Here is a 19,447-nt window from a genome sequence, read left to right as displayed (position 1 = left end):
TTTATGTGGATGATAGGAGGAATTATATTTAGTTTTTAAGCCAGTATCTCATAGCCCAGGCTTCCCTGGAATTACCTATGTTGCCTAGACTGCCCTTGAATTTATACTCTCCAAGTCTCCACCTCCTGTGTGCTGAGATTACACATGTGAATCACCATGCCCAGCTAGGGGAGATTTTTAATAGTGGGCATCTTGGAGCTGGGGGTGGGAGGGTGGCTCACACTTGTATTGCTAGGTGACAGCTGAGGATTGAGGTTTGAAGACATTGGGCACTCAAATAAAAGAGACTATCTCCAACTAAACAGCAAAAAAGCCAGAGGTGGAGATGTGGCTCAAATGGTAGAGCACCAGCCTTGTAAGCTTCTGAGTTCAAGTCTCACTACTGACACACAGACACACATGGATACCTTGAAAATAAGCCCTGTTTAAAACTACAAAAAATTGTAAAAGACTGAGTCGGGTGGTAGTGGTTCATATCTATCTATCATCCTGGCTACTCAGGAGGCTGAAGTCAGGTGATCAAGGTTTAAGGCCACATAAGCTGAGAAGTCTGGGAAATTCCCTCCAAAATAGCCAGCAAAATAGCACACCCCAGTGGTAGAGCATCAGCTGAACAGCAAAGCAGCGGGAGTATGGAGCAGAGTTCAAACTCTAGTACCACTAAAAGAAAAATCGTAAAAAATGTTTTACTACCAGCATTTCTAAATGCTGCATGACAATTAGTCTTTTGAGGGTTTTTGCTTTTTTTTTTTTTTTTTGGTTGAGACAGGGTCTTGCTAGGTAGCCCTGGTTAGCCTCCATTATAAGAGTGCCACCATATCCCAGTGCCTCTAGTCTTTTGATGGTACCGGTACCGTAGAGAACTATTTCCTGGTAGTTACGGGGATGAGTTGAAAAAGACCTCAGTATTTCTTCAGCTTGGAACTGAAGAGCAAATGCTTTATTTGAACTCACTTTTCCAAGTTTTAGAAAGGATGCTAGTTATCTAATTAGTCACATAGTAACACCCTCCCGCCCCCCCCCCCCCCCCTTACTGGGTCTCACGTGCTTGCTATTCAAGTGCTCTGCTATTGAGATACAACCCAGCCCTTTTATGTTTTGTGACAAAGTTTAAGTAAGTTGTCAAGCTAGTCTCCGACTTGTTTTCTTGCCTCAGCCTTCCAAGTAGCTGGGGATTACAGGCATGAGCCAGAAAAGAGTCTCAGACTTTCCTGCCCGGGCTGGCTTTGAACCTTTGTCAGCTCTCAACCTAGTGAGTAGCTAGGATGTCAGGCGTGAGCTACCGGCCGCCCAGCTCAGGCAGAGCAGGGCGGGGCAGCCTCTTGGTCCACTGCTGGGTGTCCAGCCGTGCAGTGCCGGTTCTTCCAGCGCACCCCTAACAACCCTTTGAGGCCTAGGCACGCTTCCTCAGAGCCACGGATTACTTCAGGCAAATGCCTCGTGAACTTTGTCAGGGATCGCTTTATAGCAATTATCGGAGCAAACGTTTTTGTTTTATTTTAAGGCGTTTCTTCAGCAAATTAGGCAAATCCTGAGCTAACTGGGACTAGGAAGTGTATGGGTTCTCACTGAGAACAGGCAGGGCACCCTTTCCTCCTCCCCTTTAAGCTTCTATCAGGTCCGTGTACCTTAAAAACTGGCCCACCAGCAGTCTCCAGTACCCGCAGTTACGGATTTGGACGTTGGTCAGTTTCTCCGAGTAATTTCCGCTTCTGGTCACGTGTCTAGGGCAAACTGGCCACGCCTCCCCACGCGTCTCCTTCCGGTCCGCAGACGGACACGTCACTCCTCAGCGCTCAACCAAACTCCTCTCAGCACGTTCTTTCCGCGCTCTTCACTCTCATGCGCCCACCTATGACAGCTCTGTGAGAGCTCTAAGTCCCGCTTCTAACTCTTTAGTGATAGCTGTATCGCCCAATTAAGAAGTGGGAGCGCGGCTGGGTCCACGCCTCCCGACTTGACAGACAACACTGTAATCCTATCGCTCTCCGGAAGCGTCGTCTTGGCTCAGAGTTAACCAATGTGAAGCGACCTGGGAGGTGGGACCCGGCCGTTACCAGGGTTGGGTGCGCCATCTGAACGGATGGCCAAGCGAGAGCAGCGGATTCTGAAGGAACCGCGGCCAGGTGAGAAGGCCGTAGGGTAAAACTTGAGAATTAGCGCCGGGTGCAGTTCATGCGTATAGCGGGTGTGAACGAAGTGCAGGAAGCAGGTTCTGAGAGGGGGTGGGGAGCAGAGCTTGGGGCTTTGCCCTGGAGGGGGGCGTGGGGTGTGGTGTGGGGACCCCCCCCCCGGGAATGGAAGGAAGGCTGGGAGGGTCGGCGGAGCGGTGCAGGGAGCGGCGTGGGGACGGGGCGTGGGGTCGAAGGGGGCCTGGGACGAGTTCGGAGGGGAAGCCACGTCGGATGCCGAGGTCGGGTTGGAGGGGGAGGTCCCGCGGCGGGTGGGGTCCGAGTGGTAAGCCCTGGGGCGGGACCTGGGGCGGGAGCCGAAGCAGTGGGGTGGGGGCGCCAAGTGGAGCCGTGTGAAAATATGTGGGAGAACGGGGCGGCCTCGGAAGCCGGAGCTAGCCAGGGGGACAGGGTAGCAGTTCCTGAGGGCACAGCTGATACGGAAAAGCAGATGCTGAACTTTTTTTTCGTGTGTGTGTGTGTGTGCAGGTACTGGGGTTTGAACTCCGGTCGTGTGTGTGTGTGTGTGTGTGTGTGCAGGTACTGGGGTTTGAACGCCGGCCCTAGGCTCTGTCTCTGAGCTTCTTCATTCAAGGCTGACGCTCTCCCACTAGAGCCACAACTTCACTTCCCATGTTTTGGTGGCTGAGTAGGAATAAAAGGTCTCACTGGATCCTAACAGGCTTTGAACCTGGGTCCTGGGATCTCAGCCTTGTGAGTAGCTAGGATTTACAGGTGCAAACATCGACTTGATGCTGATGTTTTAAAGAAAATAGTCTTTGCCCTTATTTGCCTTGGAGACCTGAGAAAACGACCCGAGACCCCAAAACTCAATCAGATTATATTACCACCTCCTTTACTCAGGTTTCAAGTCGAGATCCCTCCCACGTATTTTCTCTACTTACTCTTCAAGTGTGGTGTGGATTATATCAAACTCAGTGGTGTTAGATTTGTTTCTGCTTCAGTCATTCTAGAAAAAAGAGCTGCAAACCTGAGACAGGACTGGCTTCTTGGCTTCTCAGGTCTTCAATGCAAGATAGGCTTCCCTTTGGGATTGTAATTAGACACACATCTAAAAAGGTCCTTCTGGGCCAGTTAGACTTTGTGGTGTTGGTGTGAGGAATATATGATGCTTCAACCCTTCCACCTACTTCAGTGTGACTTTTCCCCCCTCTTTTCAATAAAAGTAGGAAAAAGATGAGGAATAATACTGGCTCTTTTAATTTGCTTCTGTATAGTTTTGAGTAATTTTAACATATCTTTTTTTTATTTTTTTATTCTTTCCTCTTTCACCAACAGCTGCTGTGGTAAATTGGTACATGTAACTGTTCATCGAATGAACCCCATTCAGAACAGTGCACAAACTGCTTCCCTGGACATTTTAATCCAGTTTTTTTCCTCTGACCTTTTTTCATCTTCAGTAGGAAACATTTTCTTTTCCCTTTAGATTATCATCTGGTGCCGTGAACTGTCTCTGTCATGGAATCATTTAAGTCATCAGGGTTCATTATGAAGATGGGATGCCCTGAAATCTGCTTGAAAGGGCAATAGATCTGAGCAGTAGTTATAGTGTGAATTATGGCATTCAAAGTACAGTGGTCTCTGTGAATCGTTCTTCATGTGCTCCATTGCACCTGAATTGGTGATTGCTCATGCAGTTTACTTCATAAAATCTCTGTTGGAATTTGGAACAGAAAGAAGCTTATAGGCAGTCAGTTGAAACTTCAGTTTAGAGCTGGAAATTATGCGGATTCAGTCATGATTTCTATTTTTCCTCTTTCTATTTTCACTTCTGTACTTAATGTTCATTCCCTACTTGTTTTTATACATTCTTGGATTTCTGCAAGCTCTTTCTTCATTTCATTAACATTTTTTTGTTGTTGTTGTTTGCCATCTTACTGATTTTTGCATGTCTTCCCTCCACCATGTTTTTTTGCTTTTATGTTTCTGCTTTATTCCTATTGTACAATAATTTGCTGGTTGTTTTTGTACTTAGTTGTGAAGGAATGAATGGGAAATAGAATTAAAATTTTTGTTTTTTAAAATGTGGTACTGGGAGGTGGAACTAAATGCTTCTTGTATACTAAACAAGTGCTCTACTGCTAAGCTCTATTGCCATGTCCCCTGTTTTGTGCCAGTACTAAGGCTTGAACTCACGGCCTTGAACTCTCACTTTGCTTCTTTTCTCTTTGCTGGAGCTCCATGCTTGAACCACACCTCCAATTTCAGCTTTTTGCTGGTTAATTGTATTAAAGAGTCTTGGATTTGTCTGCCTGGGCTGGCTTTTGTACCTGTTTCTTCATTTCTCAGCCTCTTGAGCCACTGGCATCTGACTTCTTCAGCCCCTTTGTAAAATTTTTATTTTGAGTCATGGTCTCACCAAGATGACCAGGCCGACCTAGAATTTGTAATCCTCCTGCATTAGTCTCCCAGGTACTGGGTTACATGATGGTAACCAGTTTGGTATTAACTTTTGGTTACACTGTTTTAGATCTACCTTGTGGACATGATTGTCTGCTTCCTTGCTTTACCTCAGGCAAAGCTTGGGTCTTGGTATTACCCTAGTGTTTTCATTAACTCATGTATATTAAGATTCTTTCTCATCATAAAAGATTGAAGTTGCCAGGTACTGGTGGCTCAGGCCTGTAATCCTAGCTACTCAGGAGGCTGAGATCTGAGGATCTCAGCCCGGGCATGGAAGTCTGTGAGACTCCTATCTCCACAAAACCACTAGAAAACTGGAAGTGGCACTGTGGCTCCAGTGGTAGAGTGCTCTCCTTGAGCTGAAGAGCTGAGGGACAGTGCCCAAGCCCAGAGTTCAAGCCCCACGACTGACAAAAAAAAAAAAAGAATAAAGAAAAAGAAAGATTGAAGTTAAGTAAATTGAGGGTATTCAATATCATATGGTCTTGACTTTTGTGTTTTAGTTATTTAAGTATTATCTGGTGTAACCTATTGATGACAAGATGACTAAACTTGGATTTTTACGGTTGTCCTATGAGAAGCAGGACACACTTCTAAAACTTCTCATTCTGTCGATGGCTGCTGTGTTATGTGAGTATTCACATGGACCTCTTCCTCTGGGGAAGGAAAGAAAAAACCTTGAAAAGAATTGAAAATGCTTTTCTTAAAATGCCTTGTTTTGGCAGGTTGCTATTCTTCACCGTAGTTTTGTGAAGGCAAAATAAAAGACATAAAAGCATGTAAGAATCAAGGCTGGTCAGAAAATGGGAAGTGTACTATACCAGTTCTGTTTTCCTCATAGGGCCAAAAGAGAAATGAGGACCATTGGATACTAAATTTTATAAAGGACAATTCTACTTAGTACTTATCTCAGTGACTTTTTTTTTAAACCTTAGTATTTTTGAAATTCTCTTGAGAATTTGCTATTTTTTTGTTTTGTTTTTAGATTTTCTAGCTCTTCATGAGTTTGACATACCTTTTAGTTTGGTCTAAGAGTATGGTTAATTTGTATGGTCCATCTATGTAAAAGATAATCTAAGCTCAATATAGTGTAAGTAAATGTAATGTTATAGTTCTATGTATGTGCTGTTTAGTTGGAAATATAGATGCCATAGTGTGACTTTGTTTCCAGTATGTTAGGAGCTAGATAAAGATTTTATTCAGTATTTCCTAGATCCCTGTGTTGGAGAATTCATTTTCTCTATAAGGCTATTTACTGTTCTTCTTGTTCTTTCATGGTACATTATCACTAAAATATTTGTTCTCTGGTTTTTGTAGCTTTCTCCACTCGTCTCTTTGCTGTCCTGAGATTTGAAAGTGTTATCCATGAGTTTGATCCGTGAGTATCTTTGCTTGAACTAGTATTAGAGTAAGCTCACCTTATTTCTGGATTTATTTCATGTGTCTTTGAGCAAATGCAGTTTTAAAAAAAGCTTTGCTATGGGGCTGGGAAGGTGGCTCAGTGGTAGAGTGCTTGCCTTGCATGCATGAGGCCCTGGGTTCGATTCCTCAGCACCACATAAGCAAAAAGAAGAAAGCCAGAAGTGGTGCTGTGGCTCAAGTGGTAGAGCACTAGCCTTGAGCTGAAGAGCTGAGGGACAGTGCCCAGGCCCAGAGTTCAGGCCCCACGACCGGACCCCCCCCCCGCAAAAAAAAAAAAAAAAAAAAAAGCTTTGCTATTTGTCTGCTATTGCCTGTGTGTGTGTGTGTGTGTGTGTGTGTGTGTGTGTGTGTGTGTGTACGTGTACGTGTACGTGTGTGCGCGCGCGCGCGCGTGTGCTGGTACGGGGCTTGAACTCAGGGTATGGAGACCGTCCTGGAGGTCTTTTGCTCAGCGTTAGTGCTTTACCACTTGAGCTGGAAGCTCCACTTCTGGTATTTTGTGGTTAATGAGGATAAGAGACTCATGTACTTTTCTTGCCTAAACTGGCTTCGAACTGTACCTCCTCAGTAGTTAGGATTACAGGCATGAGCCACCAGTGCCTGGCTTTGTTTAAAAAAAGTATTATTACTATTATTAAAGTAGTTGTTCAAATGAGTTAACAATTCCATAAGAAAAAATAGTTTCTCAAGAATATTTTTTAAAACTCAGTTGATGTAAACAAACTCTTAGTTCTGTTAGCAATTTTAAATTGTATGTCTTCTGCTGAGTGTTCTTTGTCCTTAATTTTGTGAAACTATACCTTCCCCAAATCAACTGCTTCCTAAAAAGCAAGGTGAAAGTTAGGATAATCTTCCTGAGCCAAACACATAATGTGTTTTAAGAGACAAAGTGAATGTTTTAGGTTTGCTGAAAGGCTGAATGATTTTAGTGGAAGTTGAAGTTGGGTAGTGGTATAGGAAAAAGGAATCAAACATCTGTAGTACAGTATTGTATTCTACATAGCCTGAGCATTCAAAGTTCTTACCTTAGTAGCAGTCTCCTTGGAACTGGATGCCCCTGGGTACCAAGGATTTGCTGTATTTTCCTTTGGGAGTTATTCAAGTTCATGGGTTTCAGATGCAATTTCCAGGCAATTCTCAGTGATAATGTATTTTCAGTACATTATGAAAGCCCTTTGAGATTTCCCAAGGAGATGATTATATCCTCTTTGGTGGAATTGAACAGATGAGTCCTGTGAACTCAGAAAATGTGATGGACATTGTTGTTATGCCTGCCTATCACTTAAGTTCTGGCTAGACTAAGAGAAGTCTGGCTTCTCTTTGGTCAAGAGTAATGTTGCAGATTGAGGGAAAAAGGAGTATATTTAGGGCTCTAAAGGGAATTACAGTGTCATGAACTAGAGATTAGGACTTTAAAAAATTTGATTTAACCATTTATTTAATAGAAATTTAGCTTATTAAATCATAAGGTGGTATGAAATTCTAAAACTAAGAGAGCTGGGTGTGGTAGTATGCTCCTGTTCTACCAGCATTGCAGAATTGGAGTCAGGAGGATTGTGGAGATTAACTATGGCTAACTAGTGAAACCTTGTCATAAATAAGGAAAAAAAAACTAGTTTGGTTAAGGATTTTGTTTATTAGATTAAAAATGATACAGACCCTCAGTATTAATAACTAACATTTACTAAGCATTCAGTTTGTTCCAAGCACAATTTTACAGATGACTTCTAAATCCTTGCAGCAACTGTGTGAGATGTATTTACTATTAGCTCTTTTTACTAATGAAGAGATTCAGGAGTTGTTATATACATTCCAAGATTGGAACATAACGTTGTCTTAACTTCAGGGCTGATTTCGCTATATTATATTGCCTAAAGTTGAGGCTTAGGAAGAGTTTGAGGAGGTGTTTTTGTTTTTGTTTTTGTCTTTGTGGGTCATAGGGCTTGAACCTTGGGCCTGGGCGCTGTCCATCAGCTCTTCAGCTCAAGGCCAGAGCTCTACCACTGGAGCCACAGCACCGCTTCTGGTTTTTTTCTGGTGGTTTATTGGAGATAAGAGTCTCACAGACTTTTTCTGCCTGGGCTGGCTTTGAACTGCAATCCTTAGATCTCAGCCTCCTGAGTAGCTAGGATTACAGGCATATATTACAGGTATATATAAGTTATAGGAGGATGATGATAGAATTTCATTTTGACATTTCTAGTCATAAATACAATGTGTTCTACTCAATCAATCTCAAGTTATCACTCTTCCTTTCCCAGAATCATAGATTATTATTCTATGTCTTTTTTTGTTTTTGATCGTCCTATAGTTTGAATTTAAGGGTTTGTTCTTGCTAGGCAGGCATTCTACCACTTGAGCTATGACCACGACTCTTTATGCTTACTTTTTCACATAGGGTCTTGCATTTCTTTTGTCTGGTTGGCCTGGACCTAGGTCTTCCTATGTATTCCTCCCGGGTAGCTGAGGTGACAGGCTTGAATCATGTAGCATTTTGTTGTTGTTGTGTTGGAGTCTTGTAACTATGTCCCAGCTGATTTCGAATATGATCCTCCCAATCTCTGTCTCCACAATAGCTGGGATTACAGGCATGAGCCACTGCATCTAGCCTATTTACTACAAAAGTAGCCTATTTGATTTTGTACATTTGCACTTAGAAATATAAAAGGTTTATTTAGCTTAAATTTTTTATTATTATAAAGGTGATTTATGGAGGGGTTACAGTTAGCTATTTTAAAAAAGCATATTTGGGTGGATGTGTGGCTCAAGTATTGAAGTGCTTGCCTAGCTAGCAAGTGTGAGGTCCTAAGTTCAAATCCCAGTAGTACAAACAAAAAAACCTGTACATTTGTAGAGCATTTGCTGAAAAGTTTAAGATAAGCAACTAATATGTTAATTTATTGCTATGTAGATATGTATGCATCTGTGCACACATACGGGTCTTGGGCTTGAACTCAGGGCTTAGGTGTTGTTACTGTTACTGAGATTCTTTTCCTCAAGGCTAGCAGTCTACCACTTGAGCTACAGCACCACTTCTAGCTTTTTCTGAGTGGTTTATTAGAGATAATGAGTCACACAGACTTTGCTGCTTGTTCTGGCTTCAAACAGTGATCTTCAGATCTCAGCCTCCTGAATAGCTATGATTATAGGCATGAGCCACTAATGCCTGGCTTTATGAACATATTTTAAGTTACTCTTTTTTTTTTTTTTTTGGTCATGGGCTTGAACTCTGGGCCTGGGCGCCTGTCCCTCAGCTCTTCAGCTCAGGGCAAGTGCTGTACCACTTAAGCCACAGGGCCACTTCCTTACGTACATATTTTAAAGGATTTTGAGGTATTACACAAATTCTTTTCTTCCCTCTCTTCTTCCCTTCCTCCCTTTCTCTCCTTTCCTTTCTCTTCCCTACTTCTTTTCTGCTTTCTTACCATTCCGTCTCTCCTTTGCTTATCTATATCTCTTCTTCCCTTTTTCATTGAACCAATGGCTTCATGCATACTGTGGCAAGTGCACTACCATTTGATCCACAATCCCAATCCCCCCCCCCCGCCCCCTTTTATTTTTGATCAGACTCTTTAGGAATTCTTTCTTAGACTTTAGATAGAGAAATACTGAGATGAATGGTTAGCAAAACCAAAGGTATCTGTTGTGTAACCATAGATCTGGAAGGGACCATAGAGACTATGTGACTTGTCTTCCTTTTGCAGAATAGGAAATGGGCCCCAAAGCATAAACCCAGTCAGACCTTCCTTTGTCTCACTGTGCCTTGTACTGGTAGGACACATTCTTTCACATGTTGATTGCCCTTTTTCCTCATCCCTTCTGTCTCTCTGACAGTTCTCAAAATAACACTCATCTGTGATGAGTTGAGATTGCTGCCATCTGCTGCTTCTCCTTACTTAGGATACCAAAACTTGACTGACCAAGAAGAAAATAAGGTTAGGGAGGCAGGCAGGGAGGATGGTTAGTTATGAATAGCTGAGCTAATTAAACCATCGTAGTTTGACACCCATTTATCTAATGCTTTATTTTTGCCTCTGACCCCCACCCCTCCACACCCCATTTCTTTTTAAATGAGAAACCAAAAAGGACTTATATTGTTTATATCTAGAACAATAGCTCTAAGCATTTCATGTCAAGTATTTTTTTGTGTAATCTATAATTTTATGCTACAATGTAGGTGGATTATTTGAAATAATAGGAGCAGGCCTTGTTAAAAGTTTTAAGACTCACTAAGTTTTTGTTACAGTGTGGGTTGAAATTTTTTCCATTCTGCATATGGTTTTATACCAGTATTGTGAAGATGTTCAGTACTTAGTGTAATCCATGTGTTCTTGTATGTAGTACAGAATTTAAAAAAGAATGTGTTTCTGTCACTTGAAGAGATCCAAAATCCACTAGAGTCCACATTTCAGTGGTCTTATCTTTTGATTCTTTGAATTTTTTTTATTGGTTCTTTTTCCTGCCACATCCCAGCCTGGTCAAATATTATACTTAAATGCTTTCTGGCAATATTAAGATGTTGCTCAAGTCCTTATGAGAAAAACAATGTATTCATTGAGACAGACACAAAGTAGAAATAAGTAGGAGATTAATGTTAATGTCCTAACCAAAGAGATAATTTTTGGTGCCAAATGTACTTTTATTCAAGTAATGGTAAGTTTCTCAATGAGGAGCAATATTCTCTACATATTAGTAAAAGTAAATAGGAAGAAGAGGAGACAGTTTCTTTTTTTCTTCCTCTAGGTATTTTAATTACCGGACTACTCGGTTCCTGGCTGAGGAGGGGTTTTACAAATTCCATAACTGGTTTGATGACAGGGCCTGGTATCCATTGGGACGAATTATTGGAGGAACAATATATCCAGGTGAGGAGAAAAAGATTAAGAAAAAGTAAATATAGTACTTAAATGATACAGACTAGTTTATTTTTAATAGTTTCATTTTGTAACACTAGTAATTTTATCCTGATTATAGATTTCCAAAGAATATCTTATGGACTGGAGAGTGGGTGGTTTTTCATGTATTCTGGACTTATGATTAAATTTAGAAGAGAGATGATTAGAAGACTACTGACTACATTTGTTGTGTTAGTATTTTTCTGGTCATTTGTCAAGATCTTGTAGTCACTCTTATCAATATTTGGATTGGCCCTTTATCTCAAGTTCTTCATCTTACTGGGACAATCTAATGCCTTTCTTCTTCCTATTATAGGGCTAATGATCACGTCTGCTGCAATCTACCATGTGCTCCATTTTTTCCACATCACTATTGACATCCGGAATGTGTGTGTGTTCCTGGCTCCTCTTTTCTCCTCCTTTACCACCATTGTCACATACCACCTTACCAAAGAACTCAAGGTGAAGTCTTTGGGGTGACAAGAAGCTGGGGAATGTGTCATTGAACTTTGCTAGTAGATGCTGGAGGATGGGGGACTGAGAAGCTTAGAAGGGCAGGGAGACAGAGGCTAATGACAGCACCTATTGGGCTGAATTAATTCTGCATTCTCCATCTAGAAGGTATGCTTTTTTTTTTTTTTAAATCATTAGCCACTGTTTTCCTTTATGAAAGGCATTTGGAAATAAAATGTTAATTTCTTTATAAAGAAAAAAACATTTAAAATTAAAAATAAGAGGTTTAGATTTTGAAGCCCTCACTATGTAAGGAAAAGGGGAAAAACCCTGTATAAAGCTTTCCAAAGTGGTTAGTTATTTCTACAGAAAAGAATCACTTAACAATTATGTGGGTTTTTTGTTGTTGTTGTTTTTTGTTTTTGGTCATAAGGCTTGAACTTTGGGCCTGGGCACTGTCCCTCAGCTCTTCAGCTCAAGGCCAGTGCTCTACTACTTGAGCCATAACACCACTTCCGGTTTTCTGGTGGTTAATTGGACGTAAGAGTGTTACTGACTTTCCTGCCCCAGCTGGCTTTGAACCGTGATCCTCAGATCTCAGCTTCCTGGATAGCTAGGATTACAGGTGTGAGCCACTGGTGCTGGCTATCTATTCTTTTTTTTTTTTTTTTTTTTAGGTCTAGTCATGGGGCCTGAACTCTGGGCCTGGGTGCTGTCCCTCAGCTCTTTAGCTCAAGACTAGCGCTCTACCACTTGAGCCACAGCGCCACTTCTGACTTTTTTCTTTTTGCTTGTGTGGTGTTGCTAATGTGAGGAATCGAACCCAGGGCCTCATGCATGCAAGGCAAGTGCTCTACCACTGAGCCACCTTCCCAGCCCCTCTATTCATTATTTTTTTAAACATTTATTCAGATTTCCTAAGCCACTTATTGTAATCTACTTGACAATGCTTTTTCCCACCCAGGTTTCAGCTTTGCTGATCCTGGTTTCCTGAAGTCTATTTTGATCTTTGGCTATGGTGTTAGGGAAATACAGGAGGCAAGACCAACTAGTAGGAGTATTTAGGAAATTTGTTTAATTTGGAAAATTTTTTGTCCTTTTGCTGCTCTTGTCCTAAATTTAACTCTTATCAGTAGACAAGTCTTTGTGTGTGTATGTGAGGTAGAGTGGGCAGAGTCTCATTATGCAGCCTAATTGGTCTGTCACTTGCCATAAAGCCCTAGTTGGCCTCAGCCTACCAAGTGCCTACCTAATAAGTCTGGGTTATATTTTGTTTCTTTGCTGAGCTCAAAGATGACTTAAGCTCTTAGCATCTTCAGTCCAAGTGAAATAGAGTCTTGCTTTATATCCCTTGAACTCAAGGAATATATGTCTTTGAACTTAAAATCTTCCTACCTTAGCCTCTTGAGTACTGCCATTACAGGCTTATGTTACTATGCCCAGCTGTCTTTTTTAGCTTTTTAACTTAGATACTAATTACCTTCTTCCTTTGATGTGTTGTATTTTTAGAGGCTTTGTTGGTGACTGATGTTTGTGTGCTGTACATCAGTGTTAAAGGGAAGGACTGATAAGCCTGGGGATTTTTGCAGACAACCCATTCTGGGGCAAACATATTTTCAGCTCTGTGTGTGTGTGTGTGTGTGTGTGTGTGTGTGTGTGTGTGTGTGTATGTGTGTGTGTGTGTGTGTGTGTGTGTGTGTGTATGTGTGTGTGTGTGTGTGTGTGTGTGTGTGTGTGTCTGTCTGTCTGTCTGTCTGTCTGTCTGTATCTATCTCTGTATCTCTGTATCTGTGTGTCTCTTTGTTTGAGACAGGATCTTAGGATACAGTTCAGCTTGGCTTTGAGTTTATGCGTTAGCCTGCTAGGATTGTGGGCATATACCCCCATTCCCATAAGCTCACATTATTAGTCTGTCTCAAGTGTGCGAGTACTCAGTTTAAATTTAGTGATTGAGTGTCATGATGGGAACTTGATTGTGAAATTTCCAGCTTTTTTTTTTTTTTTTTTGTCTGTCATGGGACTTGAACTCGGGGCTTGGGCCCTGTCCCTGTGCTCTTCAGCTCAAGGCGAGTGCTCTACTGCTTGAGCCACAGCGCCACTTTTGGTTTTCTGGTGGTTTATTGGAGATAAGAGTTTCACAGATTTTCCTGCCCGAGCTGGCTTTGAACCATGATCCTCAGATCTCAGTCTCCTCAGTAGCTAGGATTACAGGCGTGAGCCACTGGCGCCCGGCTCCAGCTTTTTTTTTTGTGAGCATTTCTCACATCTACTTGGGAAGTTGTTGGACTTCCTCTGGGCCCATTATTAAACAGACTAGGAGTAAACAGATTGAACTAGGAGGTATTCATTCTGTTCTTTGAGAGGTGTGTTGGAGTTAACTCCTTAGTATTTCTCTTTTCTTACAGGATGCAGGGGCTGGGCTTCTTGCTGCCGCCATGATTGCTGTAGTTCCTGGATATATTTCTCGATCTGTAGCTGGATCATATGATAATGAAGGTAAGATTTTAATTGCTGAAGGAAATCTGTTTATTATCTAACAGAACTTCATAAAGTGCAGTAGTATCTGGCAATAATAATAATAATCCTTAGCAATAATAAAAATGGTATCTGATGAGTAGACTAGAAATGGGCAGGAAAAGTTCTCAGAGAACTTCTGTTCGCCTTCTGCCATCTCTTCTAAAAAGGTAGTGAGAATTTTATGTGTTTGCTAATACTGGATGACACTTGAACTCGAGCCTTTTGCTCTTAGCTTTTTCACTGAATGCTGGATCTCTGACACTTGAGCCACACTTCACTTTTGACCTTTTGCTGGATAATTGGTGATGAATCTCCCAGATTTGTCTGCCTGGGCTGGCTTTGAACTGTGATCCTCAGTTCTCAGACTTCTGAGTAGTTAGGATTACAGGCACTTGCCACTAGTGCTCTAGTACCTATCTGTGAGAACTTTCCTTAAAAGCTTTTATTTCATCTCTAGAGTTAAGAGTAAGGCTCATCATTTGCTTTATTTTCCTATATAAGGGATGTGGGTGTAGTTTAAATGGTAGAGTGCCTTATTAGCAAGCACAAGGCACTGAGTATAAATACTATTACTCCCAAAATATAAAACTATAAAAGAAAAATTTCCTAAGTAAGGAATATAAATACCTTTAAAGTTATTACTTTTATTGATATTTTTATATTTCACTTATTTTGTGGTACTGGGGCTTGATCTTAACCTTGAACTTCTAAACAGGTGCTGTACTCTTGAGTCCTAACTCTTTTTTTTCCTGACTAGTGGTACTGTACCATTTGAGCCACATCTCCAGTTCTGTGTTTTTTGCTTGTTAATTGGAGATAAGAATCCTGAGGATTTTTCTGTCTGGACTGGCTTCAAAACTGTGATTGTCAAATCTTAGCTTTCTGGGTAGGTAGGATCATAGATGTGAGCCACTGGTAACCTGCAGTTATTTTTTTTCTTTTAGTTAAATTTTTATTATCTTTAAGTAGTATATAAAGGGATTGCCAGTCAACAAATCCGTTTGTAAGTGCAATGTACCCTGAAGTTTAGTTATTTTAAGTAGGTAGGTTTATATTACTGATATGGCTGGCCTTGGCCTGATATCCTATTACCCTACTCCTGTGTAGCTGAGACCACAGGTGTGCTCTATAATTAATACCCAATTGGTTGAGATGGGATCTGGCTAAATTTTTGTCTGGGCTTCCCTTGAAATTGGGTCCTCCCAGTCTTTTCCCCCAAGCCGCTATGCTTTATTTTCAGTTCAACGTATATTTGTGAATATTATTGAGAAAAGTACCATAGATAATAAAATTATTTTGGTTCATAATTAAGAAGTTGAAGGGATAGCTAGTAAATACAATTTACATTGCACATATTCTATTATGGGATATAAAAGTAGACTTTATAAAGGTAGTTCCAAAGTTGTGTATCTGTAATCTCAGAATCTTGGAGGATAGTCAGAGGGACGATAATTTCAAGGCCAGTATGGGACAAAGATGTCCCAATTCACCTACCACTTCCTGGTAAAAACAAAGAACCCCCCCCCCCCCCCCAACAACCCTTCCTTTCCTCCAGTAAAAGGCAGCTATTGCTATGTTATTTTGATAGAATTGTCATCAGAGTACTTTGGAAATACAGGATAAGGAGAGCAGTTTTGATCAAGGAAGGCATTTGGGAAGTGGTTGAGTTGAGGTGGGTCCTAGGTTTGGAACATCACTAGGTAACTATTTAAGAAGAATAACAACCAGAGACTGTGGGCCAGCTTTTGTTAACACCTATAGGTGAGATGGTACCCGACAGTGTGTGATATACATAGGACTTAGCGGGAAATCTAATGCCTGGAAATGATCATGGCTGGCTGAATGCTTATTACTGCATGCTACGTAGTGTTCTAACTGCTTCATGTAAACTAATTACAGTTGTCTCCGCAGTGGTTTTATGAAGCAGTACTGTTAGACCTTCCACAGGCAACTGAGAAAATGGGTTGTAAAATTACACTTTTACTGGATAGTAGAGCTGAGGTACATATCCAGGCAGTCTGTTCCAGAATAGTGTTATTAACCATTATACTAGCATAGTCTCTTAATTTTTGGTGTTTTTTTTTTTTTTTTTTCTCCCTGGCAGGGATTGCCATCTTTTGTATGCTACTCACCTATTACATGTGGATAAAGGCAGTGAAGACTGGTTCCATCTACTGGGCTGCCAAGTGTGCCCTTGCATATTTCTACATGGTAACTATATTTGTGTGTGCATTCCCTCCCTTCCCCAAGTCCTTTAAAAATTTTTTTTCCTGGAGCCCAAGATCTCATGTATGTTAGGCAATTAATTTGCCACTAAATATATATATATATATATATTATATATATGTATATATATATATATTATATATATGTATATATATATATATTATATATATGTATATATATATATATTATATATATATATACATATACATATATGTATATGTATATATATATATAATATATATATATGTATATATATATATATACATATATACATATATATATGCATAATATATGATTTTTTTTTCTTTTCTCTCATAGGTCTCTTCATGGGGAGGTTATGTGTTCCTGATAAACTTGATCCCTCTCCATGTCCTGGTGCTTATGCTAACTGGCCGTTTCTCCCATCGTATCTATGTGGCCTACTGCACTGTTTACTGCCTAGGCACCATTCTTTCCATGCAGATCTCCTTTGTGGGTTTTCAGGTGAGCCCTAGACTGACTAGTGTTTTCCGTTTCTGCTCTGACTAGATGAATTTATCTTAGATTCTGTTTAGAAGAATGACTTAAGTCTTTGATCCTGGACTGCTTATTGTCAACGAAAACAGCAATAGAATCATTGGTTGTTAAAACCTGCTTCGGTGACATGTTATTATTTGCTTGAAGATGTTTGAATTTATGCCTCTTACCTAAAAGGTTATAGGGACGGGGAGGATGTTCTCGTGGGATGTGGTGGCGCACACTTCTTGTCCCTGTTACTCAGGAGTTGTTATTGAGCTGAGTTGATGATTTAACAAAATTATATTTTACAAAAATTATTATAATTTCTAGTCCTTTTCAGTGCTAAGGATGCCATTTAATGACTGTTAATCCAGATTTTCTTTTCTTTTTTTTTTTTTTGGTGGGTCGTGGGGCTTGAACTCTGGGTCTGGGTGCTGTCCCTGCTCTCTTCAGCTCAAGGCAAGCGCTCTACCGCTTGAGCCACAGCGCCACTTTCGGTTTTCTGTGTGTTTTATTGGAGATAAGAGTCTCACGGACTTTACTGCCCAGGCTGGCTTTGAACCATGATCCTCAGATCTCAGCCTCCTGAGTAGCTAGGATTACAGACTTGAGCCACCAGTGCCCGGCTAATCCTGATTTTCTTAGTGGGGCCTCTTGTGGAAGTTCTTCAGGAAGCAGAGCACAAATCTTTTAAGCAGACAACTGTTAAGTCAGAATCATGGTGTGTTTGATATCTCATTTAAACATTCTAATGAAAGAACATTCAGAGATTCTACTGTATATAATTATTTCTTTGCTGTTTGTGTGTAATTGCTGTTAACCACTGGGAAATATGAAGAGTGAAAACATTTCATAGTTCTTAAAGAAGTTAGTCTTAGCTGGGTGCCAGTGGCTCATACCTATAATCCTCGCTACTCAGGAGGCTGAGATCTGAGGATTGTGGTTCAGTCATGGGGGCAGGAAAAGTCCGTGAGACTCTTATCTCCAATAAACTACCAGAAAACTGGAAGTGGCACTGTGGCTCAAGTGGTAAAATGCTAGCCTTGAGCTAAAGAGTTGAGGGACAGTGCCTAGGCCCAGAGTTCAAGCCCCACAACTGACAAAAAAGAAAAGAAAAGAAAATACATACACCTGTCTGTAACCTCTCTTATAGGATAGTGGTTTGCAAAGTAGTTTACAGACATGCATTCTCTGGGAACTTGTTAGAAATAGAGATTGTAGATCCCTTTCACAGAGCTACCCAGTCAGAAACCTGGGCAGTGGCCTTAGTAACCTGTTATAACACACCCAGTTCCACTGACAATTCCCACTGGAGATGGAGAATATCTGGTTGAACTGCTGGAAGAGATCCAAAGTGCTATGACACATGGAGTAGTGAATGGTCTGTCAGATTGTGCTTCAGTAATAAGAATTCAGTGTATGGACTTTGGTGGAAATTGTAGTCTAGGCTAATGAATAGCCTGACTGAAAGGCAAAGATAAAATGATTATGGTGGCATATGCTATGCTTTAGGGGGGACTCTAGGTATTCTATATTCGTCCTGAAGGAGCTCAGAGCTCATGTGACATCTTGGTGTGAACTAGATCAGGATAATTCAGGTCTGAGATAAACTCATTATAGTTTATTTCTTGGACTGTTGCTATACATAATGCATTTTTTCCCCTCTACAGCCTGTCCTTTCATCAGAACACATGGCAGCCTTTGGAGTCTTTGGTCTCTGTCAGATCCATGCTTTTGTGGATTACCTGCGTAGCAAGTTGAATCCACAGCAATTTGAAGTTCTTTTCAGGAGTGTTATCTCTTTGGTAGGCTTTGTCCTACTGACTGTAGGAGCTCTCCTGATGCTGACAGGTAGAGAATGATCACAGCTTTTAGTATTAAATACAAACTGGATATTGATGTAGAATAAATTCAAGAAGGGGATGGGGGGGGGTGAAGAGGGGGAGATGGGAGGGCAGGGATGGTAAGGGGAAACAAAGGAGGAGGCAACAATGCTTGATAAGAAATGTACTCATTACCTTGCTTGTGTAATTGTAACCTCTCTGTATGGTATTTTCACAATAAAAAAACTTAGTAATTTAAAAACTAAAAGGGGGATAGGAAGGTGGCTCAGTGGTAGAGTGCTTGCCTTCATGCATGAAGCCCTGGGTTCGAGTCCTCAGCACCACATGAACAGAAAAGGCTGGAAGTGGTGCTTTGGCTCAAGTGGTAGAGCGCTAGCCTTGAGCTAAAGATCTGAGGGACAGTGTCCAGGCCCAGAGCTCAAGCCCCACGACACACACACACACACACACACAAATAAAAATAAATAAATAAATTCAAGGAGTCAAGATATATCCTGGCCACAGGAAATTCTGTGTTTTCCTTCAATTTCTCTTTTTATTTCAATCGCTGAAATCCTTCTTGTAAAAATATACTTAATTGGCTTGTCAACCCAGGATCTAAATTCAATAAAACAATGTATATTAGAGCTGTTCTTAAATCATACCCAGTGAAATGTCTATCTCACCTTGATAATTTTATTTTTTCCCTTTCCTACATACTGGATTATAGAAATCCTAAATTTCTTGTTGTACATTATGTCACTGCAGCGGTTTAATTCTGGAGGAACTAGATCATGGTTGTTTATAGTTTGGCCTGGGTGCCACATTTTCCTTCTCCATTTTACTTACTTCCTCTTCTCAAAGGTTAATCTGGTTTTGTGTAGAAATGATGTATTGCTTAATTTAGAGCAAGTCTAGAGGATGTACTTCACTTAATGTCTAAAATTGGCCTTTATTTTACAAAATTAGGCCTAAAGCCCTTCCAGAAAAATTTTCGGCTTCTATTTTGAGTGTATAT

The 19,447-nt window shown here is 40.8% G+C and overlaps 1 protein-coding gene across 1 annotated transcript in view; it reads left to right on the top strand.

The window, feature by feature from the left end:
• The first annotated feature begins 2,039 nt into the window (after nt 1–2,039).
• Stt3a (STT3 oligosaccharyltransferase complex catalytic subunit A) overlaps nt 2,040–19,447 on the top strand; it is a 32,043-nt gene continuing 14,635 nt past the window's right edge. The window contains exons 1-9 of the mRNA XM_042674968.1: nt 2,040–2,126; nt 5,099–5,225; nt 5,913–5,973; nt 10,761–10,882; nt 11,229–11,374; nt 13,771–13,861; nt 15,987–16,093; nt 16,427–16,591; nt 18,277–18,457. Coding sequence (XP_042530902.1) covers nt 5,138–5,225; nt 5,913–5,973; nt 10,761–10,882; nt 11,229–11,374; nt 13,771–13,861; nt 15,987–16,093; nt 16,427–16,591; nt 18,277–18,457 — 961 coding nt within the window. The 5' untranslated portion in view covers nt 2,040–2,126; nt 5,099–5,137. The remainder of the gene's footprint in view (nt 2,127–5,098; nt 5,226–5,912; nt 5,974–10,760; nt 10,883–11,228; nt 11,375–13,770; nt 13,862–15,986; nt 16,094–16,426; nt 16,592–18,276; nt 18,458–19,447) is intronic.

The sequence above is a fragment of the Dipodomys spectabilis genome, unplaced genomic scaffold (genome assembly GCF_019054845.1).
Source record: "Dipodomys spectabilis isolate Male_0828 unplaced genomic scaffold, ASM1905484v1 ptg000023l, whole genome shotgun sequence".
Taxonomy (NCBI): Eukaryota; Metazoa; Chordata; class Mammalia; order Rodentia; family Heteromyidae; genus Dipodomys; species Dipodomys spectabilis.
Note: the sequence above shows the minus strand (reverse complement) of the source record. Positions and strands in the feature narration are given on the sequence as shown.